Source organism: Gymnoscopelus braueri (genome assembly GCF_963280865.1).
Source record: "Gymnoscopelus braueri genome assembly, chromosome: 4".
In the NCBI taxonomy this organism is placed as follows: domain Eukaryota; kingdom Metazoa; phylum Chordata; class Actinopteri; order Myctophiformes; family Myctophidae; genus Gymnoscopelus; species Gymnoscopelus braueri.
Window position 1 is genome coordinate 58,922,181 of NC_137605.1, and position 17,533 is coordinate 58,939,713.

A 17,533-nucleotide genomic window follows, 5' to 3' on the forward strand; every position below is an offset into this window, starting at 1 on the left:
TGTGCGAACTGTTAAGTACACTTGATTCATTTCGAGAGAGCGAGCTGTGGTGTGTGTGTCTTACTATATAATAAGCAGACATGGCAGCACTGTTAGCGACACACATTCAGTAGGATATGCCTGTGTTTCTCTCATGCAGAATGTCAAGTTTCAGAAAATATATAAATAAATATGTATTATTATTATTATACGTTTGTACTTTGTGCTTTTTGCGGGGCTTTGGAATAGCGGCGCTGGCGTTGCATATAAGACAAACACACTTGGAATGGGGGGAGAAAAAGTCTTCCTCCCATTCTGTATGGAAGTGGTAGGTTTTCGGGTTATTTTTTGTCATGCACATTTTTTTAACTTTGTAATACTACGGAGCTGACCGGCCCTTCTTGATGTTAACCTAAAAAATCTCCCTTTTATAAAGAACATTTTATCAACGACACCCAATCAGTCTGGGCTACAAAAATCCCCAGTCTTATCTATAGGCAATACTACAGTAGCCTATGCTGAAAATAGCCCATCTGCAAACATTATTGGGGGAGGGAAGGGCTTTCTTTGAGGGGGGGGGGGGTTCTATCAATGTATTTGTTCAGATGCAAATTCAGCCCGGCCGATTTTGAGATTTTAAGTAGGCCTACATTTTCATGTGCATGCAACAGCATGGTTTATACAGGTAGCCTACATGGGTTAGAGGGATGGGCAGAAACCGTGTATTTCCACTTCGTTTGGCGGGCGGTATTGCGCACCAAAAATAGGTCGCACGACTGACACAAAGAGATCCATAATCCATAAGTGCGTAGCGCCTCCCCGAACAAGACTTCATTCAGATTTCTCCGTAATTCACACAAGTATGTTTATAAATACCAAGTTGTGACAGTTAAGTTATATCACCAGGCACCAGCAGATCAAAAAATACAATTCGAAACGAAACGCAAGAGACAGATTTTGGCTGAATTAACTCGCTTTGCGACTGGAGCCCATCTCTCTCGCAGTGGTGTAAAGTAACTAAGTACATTTACTCAAGTACTGTCGGCCTACTTAAGTACAATTTTGAGGTAATTTTACTTTACTGGAGTATTTCCAATTTTCAATACTTTTACTTCTACTCCACTACATCTCAGAGGCAAATATAGTACTATGCCGTGCTTGTAGATCGGCTATTTTTATATTTTACTTATGTACAGTACTTCAGTAAATGTAATTTGTTACTCTACACCACTGTAAAATGTTTGAAAATACACTGTTCAAATCAATAATTACGTTACGAGCATGCTCCTTGCGCGGGATTCGAACGCGGGCCGTTAAATCACTGGACACCAGTGTTAACCTCTACAATACCTGGGCTGTCTCATTTAAAAAGGAAACAACTAGTCTACATACTACACAGTATGTGTGATGCGAGAAAAAATAATAATATATAAGACGTCTGTCTGTCCGTCTGTCTGTCCGAAAGTACATTTGGGGTGGCAATGTGAGCTTGTAGATCTGCTACTTTCAAAATATGTTTTAATTTTTTTATACACACACACACACACACACAGACGGATGCAATGCGCAGTGTTTGAAAACTTTAGTTAGGCTACTAGTTACTTTGCAGATTTTGATTATTATTACAAAACATACATTAACCACTTCAGCCAGAGATGGCAGATGAGCAGGCATTTAAATTATAAGATTTAAGGATTATGAATTACATTAATGAATCAATGTATTTACTTAAATTAATCAATTCATAAATAGACATATACCTTAATGTAATGTAATCTAGAGTAATTTCTTTCCTCTGCAAACATTTTAGCTCTCTTATGCCACCCACTGTCCACCTACTGTATTACAGCGCAAAACACACCTCCAAGGCATAGCCACACCCCCAACCTTTCACAACCTAGGGTGAGTTGGGTCGTGGTAGGTACCTTTCAGAGACTGGGGCGTATAGGTCAGCAGGTAACCACTGTATATATGTCACAGGGAAATTGGCATTCCAGGGAAATTGAAAAAGGAGCGCTTGTTTTTAGGCGCGGGGCTTCGGCGCGAGGCGGGGTTTTTCGAGATAGGGTTTTTTACGCGAGGCGCTCCTCCTCGCGAGGAGGAGGAGGGGGAGGCGCAAGGCAGGGCTTTGATGCGAGGCGGCAAGAGGAGGAGGAGGAGGAGGAGGAGGAGGAGGAAAAAGAGGCGCGAGGCGGGGCTTTGATGGGAGGCGGACCTGGCTTTTTTTTCCCCCCCACATAGCAACCAGGAAGCTACGCTAGGGGAACGCTGAACACGCGTTCACACACACACGTGATAATAGTTATTGTCCGCGCCGACTTAGCAGAGCTTGAGGCCGAGGAGGCGCGCCGACCGAGTTGTAAACCGATAGGGGGAGAATAGATCTTTTCATGGGTTACTATCCAAGACACACATGTGTGGGGGTCCTTGGCATGAAAACGTTTGAGAACTACTGCTTTAAAGAGTCAAGCGTAGAGAGACTCAGCGAAGGCAGGTTAGAGCGCCCAGGGAAAGCTATGAAGTAATGCATTCATCAACGGGATAACTTCATGAATAACTGTCTTTTAGTTCAGCTTGGTTAGACTGGAATGACATTTGTTTTTTGTTATTACAAAAAAGGTTAATATGTGTGAACACCACATCCTTCAAGCCAAACACTTCATAAAGAGAGTAAGATCCGACTAAAAAAAACTAAAAAAAACAGAGGGGAGGGAGTCATTTATATAATAATTACAAAATGTAAAAGCCAAGATGTTTCGACCGAGCTGGTCTTCATCAGGGCAAGTATGGGATATCTCATACTTGAGACCAGCTTGGTCAAAACATGTTGGCTTTAAAATGTTGTAATATATGATTAAAGTGTATTGATTTTACGCCCTCTCCTCCGTTCATTGATTTATCTATGTATGTATGTATGTATGTATGTATGTATGTATGTATGTATGTATGTATGTATGTATGTATGTATTATTATTTTATTTTATTATTATTTTATTTTTATTCAAGTTGCTTTTGTCATGACTACGCAAATATTAAGCAATGCAATTTGTATTCAGAACACGGTAGTTTTTCTTTTCATACAATGAAATGAATGAAGGCATCAAACTATACACGTGAGGCATCAACTATATCAGTGAATCTCAAACCTTTTAATTTGAAGGACCCTCGGTTTGGTATGCATCAGGCCACCCCCATAACTCTGAGAGTACAATAACTATCAATCATTTAGCTAGGGACCCCCTTGGATCCCCCCCAAGGACCCCTGGGGGTCTCCGGACAACTCGGTGAGAACCACAGAACTAAATAAATCATTTTGAAGTTACAAATTCACCGGAGAGTATTTCACATTTTCATATTGTTTATTCATCATTCGTCCCTTAACCCATTAAGACCGGGAACGAATCTGCATTTCTTTGGCTAATCAAAAAATAGCAGATATACAAACTCATAACGCGGCACAGAGTGCCGTGCTATGAGCTTGTAGATCTGCTATTTTTGAAAAATCTAGAACATTTTTGCAAATCTTTGAATATATGTATTCAAAGATGTTTAACTCAAATCTTTGCTTCTGGGGGATTCTACAAAATGTGTAGAATCCCCCAGAAGCAAAGATTTGTACGGAGCCCCTAAAGGGCCATAGAGCAGATTTTTTTTTATCTTGAGTGCTCGAGATCCTAAGACATTCCCACATCATAATAAAGTGAGGGAACAAGATCCTTATGTCGTGCCCTCAAGATCCTTATGTCGTGCCCTCAAGATCCTTATCTCGTTCTAACGTCTTATTAACTTGAGCGCTCAAGATCCTAAGACATTCCCACATCATAATAAAGTGTGGGAACAAGATCCTTATGTCGTGCCCTCAAGATCCTTATCTCGTGCCCTCAAGATCCTTATCTCGTTCTAACGTCTTATTAACTTGAGCGCTCGAGATCCTAAGTTGTTCCCTCAAGATCCTTATACTCACCTTTACGCACGGTGGATTTACTTGGATTATGCGATATAATAGCCTGTGCGACAGTGTGCGTCCATCCTATTCTTTATTATGGTGAACGAATTGATGCTATTATTATAATACTAATAATTATTATTATCGTTTTGTCCTTGTTGGTGTACAGTTGGTTCTGGTTGCAATGGATACAGTACTGTCGGGCCGGGCGCGCAACGGCGCAGAATGGCAACATCAGGCTCGCTCTCTCTCTCTCTCTCTCTCTCTCTCTCTCTCTCTCTCTCTCTGCTAATTCTCAACGAAAATCTGTGATTCTAATTTTCCTATGATCACCAGAAGTGAGAGTGTCAATTCCTTGATCAAATATGGTTTTATTCAAAGGAAATCAAAGGCTACAGCTTATGGAGCCAACATCGGTATAGTGTCCAAGCGTCTCAGAAAGAGTTTTTACCGCAACATGATTCCATTGCTCAGGAAATAAACAACGGATCACAATAATATAACATTCCCTATAATCAGTAACATGTAGGTGATACCTATGTCTATCAAATATGGTTTTATTGAAAGGCAATCAAAGGCGGTTCCTCGGTGCGGCTGCTGAGTGAGACTATAGGACACTCATTTATGACATTGTGTCACTCAACTCTTAGCAACAAAGTTTATTTTCATACAATAGGCCTATAGATTACATTTCAATATTAAAAGTAAATAGAAAAACAACCCTTCTGGGTCCAATTAGTCTAGTTTTGTAATAGAGAGGAATGGTCACATATTCCCACCTATAAACATGTTTTTGCCCAATGCTGACAGCTGGTCAGCAGGTGGTTTCATGAATAGACAATATTTTGGACCAATTAGAAATATATATATCTTTGCAAAAGCAGTGTTGGGTAACTAGTAAAGGTATTAAATTGGTTGTCAGTGGCTGGCAGCGCAGTGTGCACTGCACATCTAATCGCAAAAACCCGACGCTTATTTTGTCTTGATCAACAGCGATATTTGACAAAATACAGCGAAATCCCCAAATTCTTAATATCCAGTAAGCAATAGGAATTAACTGCAAACAAATTCAAAGTTGTATGCTATCAATATCACACAAAAGTAGAGAGAAGCTGTGATCTCACCTCACAAACAAATGGACAAGAAATAATCATTTTGCAAACAACATCATGTTCTGTTCGTTTGTCATCAATGATCTAAATGGAAAGTTTATTTCAGCAACTAGAAAGTGACAGTTTGACATAGTTTGATACGTTTTTGCTGCAGGCCAGTCCTCGTTTAAGTTCATTGCTTTCATCTGTTGTTCTGCTGTGCGCAACAGGGCATATCTCCGCCAGGCCAGGTTTACCTACCCAGGCCATGAAATTCATAGGCAGTCATATTAGCCAATTAGAATGAAATCTGCTAAAACTGACTCATATACTGATACAGAACCATATATAGGCTATATATTGTCGCTGTCGGATGGAAACCTTGTATGTTCTTTTTTTATTATTATTTTAAAACAATTTAAAAATGTGAAAATGGCCAATCTGCAAGCTATACTTATTAATAATGAAGACATATTATATTTTAAATAGTGAAATATCAACTAAAGTCATTATTAGTGCAAGTTCAATCACATTTTATTTGAATGAAAATAACTTGTGGGGAAAATACATAAAATCTCTAATCTGTGAATCTAATGTGATTCATGTGACCCCTACTTCAAGACCAGGGCTGAAAGTGATATAATTGAGACCAGTATAACTTTATACAAATATTGGTAATTTGCCAACACATTATTTTGTGAAATAAATGGGTTATATAACACTCTTGCACTCTTAAATGGTAATAATCTATGTTCTGCTTTGGAAAGCTGATGAATATGTGCTCTCTATAGGGCAAAAGCATCTAAGGCTAAACGTAGCTCCAAACTAGTTGAATGTGCTCAGTTATGTGTGTGTGGATGCATGTATTATTATTATTATTATTATTATTATTATTATTATTATTATTATTATTATTATTATTATTATTATTATTAGATACTGTATGTGTGTTAGGTGGGAATCACATCCTGCCAAAAATGTGTCCACACCGCTGGCCTGTAGCATGTGTCAAATAAATAGATGTAGTTGAATGCATATTCCCTACACTTCTAATAGCCTACATGACTTTATGCTAATGGTAATAGAAGAAATATGTATTCACTCACATTTATTTATTTGACACATGCCACAGGCCTATACATCAAACTATAGAGGTGCTACAGGATGATTTTATTTTAATATAGTACAAGAATAACTATCTGTGAAATATAACCCATTTATTTCACAAAATAATGTGTTGGCAAATTACCAATATTTGTATAAAGTTATACTGGTCTCAATTATGTCACTTTCAGCCCTGGTCTTGAAGTAGGGGTCACATGAATCACATTAGATTCACAGATTAGAGATTTTATGTATTTTCCCCACAAGTTATTTTCATTCAAATAAAATGTGATTGAACTTGCACTAATAATGACTTTAGTTGATATTTCACTATTTAAAATATAATATGTCTTCATTATTAATAAGTATAGCTTGCAGATTGGCTATTTTCAAATTTTTTCATTGTTTTAAAATAATAATAAAAAAAGAACATACAAGGTTTCCATCCGACAGCGACAATATATAGCCTATATATGGTTCTGTATCAGTATATGAGTCAGTTTTAGCAGATTTCATTCTAATTGGCTAATATGACTGCCTATGAATTTCATGGCCTGGGTAGGTAAACCTGGCCTGGCGGAGATATGCCCTGTTGCGCACAGCAGAACAACAGATGAAAGCAATGAACTTAAACGAGGACTGGCCTGCAGCAAAAACGTATCAAACTATGTCAAACTGTCACTTTCTAGTTGCTGAAATAAACTTTCCATTTAGATCATTGATGACAAACGAACAGAACATGATGTTGTTTGCAAAATGATTATTTCTTGTCCATTTGTTTGTGAGGTGAGATCACAGCTTCTCTCTACTTTTGTGTGATATTGATAGCATACAACTTTGAATTTGTTTGCAGTTAATTCCTATTGCTTACTGGATATTAAGAATTTGGGGATTTCGCTGTATTTTGTCAAATATCGCTGTTGATCAAGACAAAATAAGCGTCGGGTTTTTGCGATTAGATGTGCAGTGCACACTGCGCTGCCAGCCACTGACAACCAATTTAATACCTTTACAAGTTACCCAACACTGCTTTTGCAAATATATATATATTTCTAATTGGTCCAAAATATTGTCTATTCATGAAACCACCTGCTGACCAGCTGTCAGCATTGGGCAAAAACATGTTTATAGGTGGGAATATGTGACCATTCCTCTCTATTACAAAACTAGACTAATTGGACCCAGAAGTGTTGTTTTTCTATTTACTTTTAATATTGAAATGTAATCTATAGGCCTATTGTATGAAAATAAACTTTGTTGCTAAGAGTTGAGTGACACAATGTCATAAATGAGTGTCCTATAGTCTCACTGCAGCAGCCGCACCGAGGAACCGCCGTAGCGTCGGATATTACCCGATGTTTGCTTTCTAAGCTTGATCTAGCCTTTGATTGCCTTTCAATAAAACCATATTTGATAGACATAGGTATCACCTACATGTTACTGATTATAGGGAATGTTATATTATTGTGATCCGTTGTTTATTTCCTGAGCAATGGAATCATGTTGCGGTAAAAACTCTTTCTGAGACGCTTGGACACTATACCGATGTTGGCTCCATAAGCTGTAGCCTTTGATTTCCTTTGAATAAAACCATATTTGATCAAGGAATTGACACTCTCACTTCTGGTGATCATAGGAAAATTAGAATCACAGATTTTCGTTGAGAATTAGCAGAGAGAGAGAGAGAGAGAGAGAGAGAGAGAGAGAGAGAGAGAGAGAGAGAGAGAGAGAGAGAGAGAGAGAGAGAGAGCCTGATGTTGCCATTCTGCGCCGTTGCGCGCCCGGCCCGACAGTACTGTATCCATTGCAACCAGAACCAACTGTACACCAACAAGGACAAAACGATAATAATAATTATTAGTATTATAATAATAGCATCAATTCGTTCACCATAATAAAGAATAGGATGGACGCACACTGTCGCACAGGCTATTATATCGCATAATCCAAGTAAATCCACCGTGCGTAAAGGTGAGTATAAGGATCTTGAGGGAACAACTTAGGATCTCGAGCGCTCAAGTTAATAAGACGTTAGAACGAGATAAGGATCTTGAGGGCACGAGATAAGGATCTTGAGGGCACGACATAAGGATCTTGTTCCCACACTTTATTATGATGTGGGAATGTCTTAGGATCTTGAGCGCTCAAGTTAATAAGACGTTAGAACGAGATAAGGATCTTGAGGGCACGACATAAGGATCTTGAGGGCACGACATAAGGATCTTGTTCCCTCACTTTATTATGATGTGGGAATGTCTTATAGGATCTCGAGCGCACATCTTATTATGATGAGGGAACATCCTAGGATCTCGTGCGCTCAAGATAAAAAAAAATCTGCTCTATGGCCCTTTAGGGGCTCCGTAGATTTGAGTTAAAATGTTTTTTTTTCTTTTTTTTCCAAAACACTGTTTTGAGATTTAGAAGACATATAAAACAGTTTTTTGAGAAAAAAAAAATGTTGCTATAATATCAGTGGTCAAGGACCACCCAAAATGATACGTATTTGGCCATGGACCCCCATCTCAAGGGATCAGGGATCCCCCAGAAGTTCAACAGTTAAAAATGTTCGCTTTAAAAAAAATTACATGTTCAAAGATTTGCACAAATGTTAAAAAATAGCCAAAGAAATCTTAAAATGACACAGATGCGTTCCCGGTGCCTTCAAACCTAAAATGTGTACTCACCTACAGCTAAACCAGGATCACTGTTCATGGTCTGGACTATCTCCATACCCTGTGAAGACAAACTTCAGTTGATGTCACTGAACACACATTATGGGGACATTCTCAAGGCTGCTTTATACTTGTATAGGCAGTGGTGTAAAGTAACTAGGTACATCTACTGAAATACTGTACTCAAGTACAATTTTGAGGATTTTTTACCAGGTTGCAAAACCTGGTCAACATCTACACTCGCTAGTCCTTACCAGGTTGCAAAACCTGGTCAACATCTACACTCGCTAGTCCTGACTTTCTTTGCTAATCCTGACTTTTGCGTGACTTTTTCCTCATTGGCTGTAGTCAGGGCCCGTCCGTTTTTATGTTAGAATCGTTCACTTTGTGATACAAGCGCCAAATTTGGCATGAACAATGCCTAGGACCTACTTTTGCAGAAAAGCCCGTTAGCCACGCAAAAAAAAACAATATGGCTGCCATTTTCCAAAATGGCTGCTGGCGAAAGACATTTTATGTGTATTTTGACCTGGATTGTGATTGGATTTTGATTATTTTGGTATCAACATATAGTTTTGACCCACCCCCTCCCCCCGTTAGCCACGCAAAAAAAAAACCCAATATGGCTGCCATTTTCCAAAATGGCTTCCGGCAAAAGACATTTTATGTGTATTTTGACCTGGATTGTGATTGGATTATCCAATTTTGATCATTTTGGCATCAGAATATAGTTTTGACTCCCCCCCGCCCCCTCCCCCCGTTAGCCATGCAAAAAAAAAACAATATGGCTGCCACTTTCCAAAATGGCTGCTGGCGAAAGACATTTTATGTGTATTTTGACCTGGATTGTGATTGGATTTTGATTATTTTGGTATCAACATATGAGTTTTTACCCCCCCGCCCATGTCTGGATCACAAATTGTTCTAATCGTCACATTTGCAGGCACTCAGCTGTGTGAAGGCCAAAGCGGTAGCACTTGCATCTACCACGACGTTCAGTCTTGCACCGGCATTTTGTCAGTTTTGCCCAATTGCCCACAAATCTGGGCAATTGGGCAGAGTGTAGAGTGTCATCCATGCTACTTGCCAAATGTCATCTTCCGCTCGCTATCCCCAGCTGACAGGGCTCTCTGTATGCATTTGACCTACAGTTGCCTGGCTTCAGACACGGACAACTTGATAAGTGGCATGCTTCACATGATGTGCAAGAGATGCCCTTGTAGGTGGAATGGCATCATAGGACCTCTGCTTCCATGCAAACAGGTAAAATCTTGCATCATTAACCTTCTTGTCAAGCACTGTTACTGGTGGGTATTGACTGAGCTTCTGGAAGACATGAGACACTTCAGGCCACACTTGCCGGGTTTGCCATGCTGTCTTTTTGCCTTGACACGACATCACATCCAGTGAAAGCATGAAAGAAAAGGATGCCAATGGATTTATAACTATATTCTGATGCCAAAATAATCACAATCCAGGTCAAAAACCACATAAAATGTCTTTCACAAGCAGCCATTTTGGAAAATGGCAGCCATATTTTTTTTTTTAGTGGCTAACGGGCTTTTGTGAAAAAGTGGGTCCAGAAGAAACTTTGTGGAAAATTTGGCGCTTGTATCACAAAGTGAACGATTGTGTCACTAACCGCCCTGGCTACTGGTCCCTCAGCCAAAAAAAGACAACCCACAATACTGTGTTCGGCCACTGTGTGTAACTCTATGGTAAGTGGCGCTGTTGCTCAATGTCCTCTCATAATATGGGATCTAAAAACATTGCCATGTTTAGTGAGATAAATAAGCAACCATATGGGATCTAAAAATGTTGCCATGTTTAGCGAGAGAAATAAGCAACCTGGTATAATATGACTGTGTCATATCTTGTTATTTACTAAAGTATTTAAAATGTTCTGTACTTTCACTTCAACTCCACTACATCTCAGATGCAAATATTGTACTTTTACTCCACTACAATTATTTGAAACTTCTAGTTACAGTAGTTACTTTGAAGATTATGATTATTATTACAAAAAATACATTACCACTAAAGCCCTATACACTTTGGCTATTTGAAAATAGTCGATCTACAAGCTCACAACGTGTCGCAAAGTGACATGTTGTGAGCTTGTCGATTTTAAAAGGATTTTAAAAGGATTTTAAAAGGATTTTAAAAGGATTTTAAAAGGATTTTAAAAGGATTTTTAAACTTGGCTATTTTAAAACTATTTGAAAACTTGTGAAATGGGACATTCTGCATAATGAGTACTTTTTACTTTTGGTACTTAAAGTATATTTTGACGCCAATAATTTCGTACTTTTACTCAAGTCATTTTTTAATACTGGACTTTTACTTGTAACAGAGTGTTTTTACATGGTGGTATTGATACTTTTACTTAAGTAAAACAATTTAGTACTTCTTCCACCACTGCGTATAAGACAAACGACAGTGTTGGCCTGCAAAACATAACTAATACCATGTGTTGTGCTGTTGAGCTCAGGTATCTCCTAACAAAATGGCTTGAAATGCCTCATTGTCATCAAACACTTGTTTCTATTTTTTTTACGAATATAACAAAACCTTTAGTTTTTAATTATATTCAATTTTATCTTTGTAATTAAAATATTCAGACACGACATTATACTTGTCTACATGTCGCCCCACATTTATATTTAGAGGAAAGTTACATAGTGCAGCTTTGATGTGATTAAGAGGCAGTGGTGTAAAAAGTACATTTACTCAAGTACAGTACTTAAGTACAATTTTGAGATACTATTACTTTACTGGAGTATTTCCAATGTTCAGTACTTTTACTTTACTCCGCTACATCTCTGAGGCAAATATTGCACTTTTACTCCACTACAATTATTTGAGAACTTTAGTTACTAGTTCATTTGTAGATTTTTATTATTATTACAAAACATACATTAACCACTTCAGCCCTATTTTCGGCCATTTGAAAATAGCCGAACTACAAGCTATGCGATGCGACGCATTGTGAGCTTGTAGATCTGCTATTTTCAAAACATTTGCTATACATTTTGAAAACTTGAAATGGGAGATTCTGCATAATGAGTACTTTCTACTTTTGGTACTTTAAGTACATTTTCATACCAATACTTTTGTACTTGTATTCAAGTCAATTTTGAATTCCGGACTTTTACTTGTAACGGAGTATATTACACATTGCAGTATTGATACTTAAGTCAAACATTTGAGTACTTTTCCAACCACTGTTAAGAGGTCAAATGTCACCTGGTTGAGCACCACCCAGTTGGGGTCGATCTGGGCGTCTCCCTCTGGGTCCAGGATGACCGTCTGGAAGGCCCTGAAGTCCGTCAGCGTGACCTCGGCACTCTCGGGACATGCGTCATATGCATCCATGACGGCGTCGTTGTCAAAGTCGTTCTCACACACGTCACCCACACCGTTACCTGGGGACGATGTTCACACACATCAGTATGAGGAGAACTCATTCAACCTATACAGTAGGAGTGTGACATCAAATAAAACAAAATAATGGCAGCGTTTGAAAAAAAACTAAACAAAAACAGTGGGTACTGCCTTTCCTACAGTAAAGAGGAGAGGAAACAAAGAGGAGAGGAAACAGTGTGCCATTTAGACCTGAGGCCGATTTTAAAAAAGCTTTTCTGAAAAACAAACAAATGAATAATAATTATGCTGCCATACAGTATATTGTCTCATGTCCAAAACTGTTACTGTTTCAGGATTCAAATTAAAAAATAGCAAAAGTAGCCGATGTTTCTGCCCGCCAACAGTGACATATAGCAACAACTAAAATGACACAGAGGAGTTCCCAGCTTGAATGGTATAACAGCCACTGGTCAAAAGCTCTTCTTGAGCCTTGAGCCTGGGCTTTGAGAACCCTCAAACACCTACCTGCCGGTAGTAAGACACATTAAGATTTCTTTGGCTATTAAAAAAAATAGCAGATATGCAAGCTCATAGCGCGGCACCAAGTGCCGCGCTTTAAGCTTGTAGATCTGCGTTGTATTTTTTAAATCGTGGAAGATTTGTGCAAATCTTTGAATATATTTTGTGTTTTAAAGCAAACATTTTTAACTCCGATCTGTGCTTCTGGGGGTCCCTGGAACAATATATATATATATATATATATATGTATATATATATATATATATATATATATATATATATATATATATATATATATATATATTTTGTATACATTTTTATCCTGTGATTTTGTAACCCTTATTATTCACCCGGTGCCAAAGTGATCCTGGGCACTACAATCCCTTCACCAGCCTAGGGAGGCCAGGGCCGAGCTCATGCCTCCTTCAATGCATGAGAGCCAACTGACCTTCTTGTCACCTGACAGAGGGGAGTTTCCCCCGTTGGACGTAGCGCGTGGAAGGAATACGTTATTCCAACCAGTTCCCTTCCCCTCCATCAGGCGCCCCGGCTGTCATGGGGAGGCGGTATAGCTACCAGGATTACTACATGTTTTTGTGAGGGTATTAACTACCCTGAGAGACACGGGGAGAACATGCAAACTCCACACAGAGTAGGCCCTTTCGCCAACCCCACCTAGGGTATGGGCACTGATGAAGCGGAGGAGAACAAACGCCCCCAGCATCCCCGGCGGGAATCGAATCTAGCTGTGAGGCGACAGCGCTACCGACTGCGCCACCATGCCCTCGGAACAACATATTTTGAGATGGGGTTCCACGACCAAATACATAATTTGGGGGGTCCTTGACATGGAAAAGTTGGAGCACCACTGATATAGCGACATACTGCTATATCTGCTGAATTCAGAAAACATTTTTAGATATGTATTTGGCCGCGGACCCGCATCTCAAAATATTTTATTCAAAAGAGAAAAGATTTGATCTACAAGCGTGAGCTTGTAGATCTGCTATTTTTTAATAGCCAAAGAAATCTTAAAATGACACAGATGCGTTCCCGGATTGAATGGGTTAATTGTCCTTTAAAAGTATTCGTAATAAACTAAATTTTAGCAACTTGTACGAACACAGATCTGCATTTTGTAAAAGATGAAGCTGAGCCACCAGTGACAACAGAAAGAGGAGAACGTCCCCTTGAGGTTCCCTCCATGTGCAACAGCCACTCAGCTGTGCTCATGGGAGACATGGGCCCCGATTCATAAAGGGATTTACGACCATATTTTGTACCTACCGGCATTTAGGACAAATCCTACACCTGCAGTCGGATTCATAAAAGTTTTTTGGTCTGTGTTTTGTGCGTCAGGTGTGCACGTTCTCAGGTCAGCCCTGAGGCTGTCTTACCAGGGCTGAAATGTGCGTATGTCTTTAGAATGCTTTATTCTTCATGCCAAAATCAATTACAACAGTGGCAAACCTCAAATTAAATATATATATGCCCAACATTTGTCAACACATATATATAAAAAATAAAAAAATAAATGTCAAACTATATATTGCTTGTAGCCTACAGTATGCATCATATAGACATGATGTAGATTCCACCACTTTTTATTTATTTTCTAGGCTATCAGTTGCATTTAGAGTTGAATTATTAGGTCCCCGTCCCTCAGTGTGTTTGCCAGCGGGCCATCTCAGCCAAAGTGTCATGTAATAATGAAAATAGGCTATGATGCCTTAATGAAACAGCGGAGGGACTGACGCACCTCTGTCCGTGCTGCAGTATTAATTTGTAGGCTAATAGTCTACTGTAGGCTACTCTACTGTATTTTGATCACATGAACACCACACACAACAGATCTAATATTCCCCATTCCGACGTAGGACAGTGATATATTAATCAAAAATGCACTAATTTAATCAATAAGTAATCAATAAGCTCTGGTCCATAATCGGATAGCAGCGTTCCACTTGTATGCTGGATTTCATCATCTTTTTACCTTGGTAAAAGTCTGCAATGTTCATTAGAAAAGGCTTATATATATCCTTTCCACGTTTTATTAGCCTTTTATTTGGTAATGGGGTTAAACCTTGTAAACTTATTTATTCTCATTACACATGAGAGCATTTATTACGTGATCCGCTTCCAGACAGAACAGTAAGCTGTCAAGGCGATGCGAAGCCGCATCTGTTATCTTTAGACGAGGCGGAGTTGAACTTCAAACTTTCATCAGCGTTGCCAGATGTTGTGAGAGAAATAAGCAACCAGGTCTAGGAAAACAAGCCCAAAAGAAGCAACTGGCACTTAGGCCATTATAAGCACTTTAATTAAACCGTTGTGAGCTTGTAGATCTGCTATATTTAAAAGAAATCTTGTAATAAAATGTGCAATATTTGGAAGATTTTTTAAACATTCTAACAACACAAATCTGCCTCCAGCTGGCACAAAACATTTCAGATGGGGCTTATAGGGATAAATTAGCCTACATATTAACTTGGGGGTCCATGTCATAAAAATATTTGAGAACCACCGGTTAAAACAATTGAACAATTGTGAAGCAAGATGATGGCAATAAGAAGATGAAGAAGAAACAAGAAACCAAAATACAATTTGGTTGTTTCACAGTGAGATTTGAACAAGCAACCAATATGAATGACATCACTCATCTCCGGGCATACAGTATGTTGGACGCACGCACGCACGCATTACGTTACTGTAACGGAATACTATTTTTGGTTAATTGAGTAACCTAACGCGTTAGTTTTGCAATTAGAGTACTCGGTTACGTAGTTACCTTTTCCAAAATAATGGCGCTACTTTGTTACATGTAAGACCTATATTTCCCTGCTCTTTCTGTTGACACAAAGGAAAAGGAAAATCCATCCGACGCATTTGCACTGTTTCCTGATATGAATAAGCTTGTCTCTGTCAACGGAGGCTTGCATGGATGTTACATGAAAGTAGGAGTGTTACCGTCGGAGTCTTTCTGGTTGGGGTTGGTGATCAGGCGACAGTTGTCTCGGTCGTCTGGGACGCCGTCGTTGTCGTCGTCATAGTCACAGTCGTCGCCGAGGCCGTCGTTGTCAGAGTCCAGCTGGGAGCTGTTGGGATGGTCTGGACAGTTGTCCCTGCTGTCCTGGTGTCCGTCCCCATCACTGAGGACACGACAGGACAGGGAAGCACGTCATTCACTGTGTGTGTGTGTGTGTGTGTGTGTGTGTGTGTGTGTGTGTGTGTGTGTGTGTGTGTGTGTGTGTGTGTGTGTGTGTGTGTGTGTGTGTGTGTGTGTGTGTGTGAGTGAGTGTGTGTGTGTGTGTGTGTGTGTGTGTGTGTGACATACGTGTCCTGGTTAGTGTCACATACGTCTCCCACAAGGTCGTTGTCGATATCAGTCTGTAGCGAAAAGAACACATTCGAATGTTAACCAATAACCACACTAAATAATAAACTGATGATAATTTCACTGATTCAGTCACATTCCTTGAGCGCAAAATTCTAGGGTTAGACACCAAATCCACCTTTCAGAATCAAATGGGGGGAAAAAACAACAACTTTTGTACCATGTTTAGGGTGAAGCGATATTTTTTGTTCATGGGTTAGGTTCATATATTATATAGTTAATGACTAGTGAATGAAATGTATAATCTGCCATAAAATGTAAATAAAAAACGATCTACAGTGCCAAAACGTAATGCTGTGTGCGCAAAAAATCTTTACCAGTGACTCGCAATGTTAATTTCGTACATGAGTAGTTCACTCTTCAATGTAAGTGAACGGGGCCGCCGTGTGCACAGGTTTTCTGTACCTAGCGCATAGATATCAATACACATAGAACTGCTGCTGCTCATTCCAACTGGTGAGCTTCACTTTCTTTTTTTTTTAGAAATGTTTATCCCACGATTTTTGTAACCCATTTTTTTCACCTGGTGCCAAATTCCTAAGTGATCCTGGGCGCCATTTTTTTCACCTGGTGCCAAATTCCTAAGTGATCCTGGGCGCTACACCTGCCCTACACCAGCGCTACACCAGTCCCCTTCAGCCTAGGGAGGCCAGGGCCGAGCTCATGCTTCCTTCAATGCATGAGAGCCAACTGACCTTCTTGCTCAGGAAGTGGGTGGGTGTCTCTGGGAGCGCCCTAGATTGGTTCCAGTCGTATCTATCAGACAGGAGCTTCTCAGTGGCCGTTGGTCCATATTCATCCGAATCCACTACACTGACATGTGGTGTTCCACAAGGTTCCGTGCTAGGTCCAATCCTGTTTGCCCTTTACTTACTTCCCCTAGGACCCATCATAAACAGCTTCATCGGTATCTCTTATCACTGTTATGCCGATGATATTCAATTATATTGTTCATTCAAACCAGACAAAATGGATATGATCAGCAAATTGCATGACTGTATATCTGCCATCAAGAACTGGATGGCCAGCAACTTTCTTCAATTAAATGAAGAAAAAACCCAAGTTTTAATCGTTGCCCCAGATAGGGTTGTTGCTGATGTTGCCGACCGTCTTGGGTCTTTAAAAACAAATATATGCTCTAATCCTAGAAATCTTGGCGTTATTTTAGATCAGGCCATGCTTTTAGATAAGCATGTAAATTCTGTCTCCCGTGCCTGCTTTTATCACCTTCGCAATATCGCCAAACTAAGATCAGTTGTTTCATACCCGGAGTTAGAAATGATCATCCATGCATTCATATCATCACGTTTAGATTACTGTAATTCCCTTTTTACCTGTCTCCAAAAATCGTCATTAGACCGCCTGCAACTGGTCCAGAATGCTGCTGCCAGGTTACTGACCAGGTCCAGGAGATCCTGTCATATCACACCCGTCCTGGCCTCTTTGCACTGGCTCCCAGTTA

General features: G+C 39.5%; 1 protein-coding gene across 1 annotated transcript in view; it reads right to left on the reverse strand.

The window, feature by feature from the left end:
* thbs3a (thrombospondin 3a) overlaps nt 1-17,533 on the reverse strand; it is a 115,463-nt gene that overhangs the window by 23,713 nt on the left and 74,217 nt on the right. The window contains exons 16-19 of the mRNA XM_080427260.1: nt 16,012-16,064; nt 15,645-15,826; nt 12,039-12,217; nt 8,805-8,853 (exon numbers count right to left, since the gene is read on the reverse strand). Coding sequence (XP_080283386.1) covers nt 8,805-8,853; nt 12,039-12,217; nt 15,645-15,826; nt 16,012-16,064 — 463 coding nt within the window. The remainder of the gene's footprint in view (nt 1-8,804; nt 8,854-12,038; nt 12,218-15,644; nt 15,827-16,011; nt 16,065-17,533) is intronic.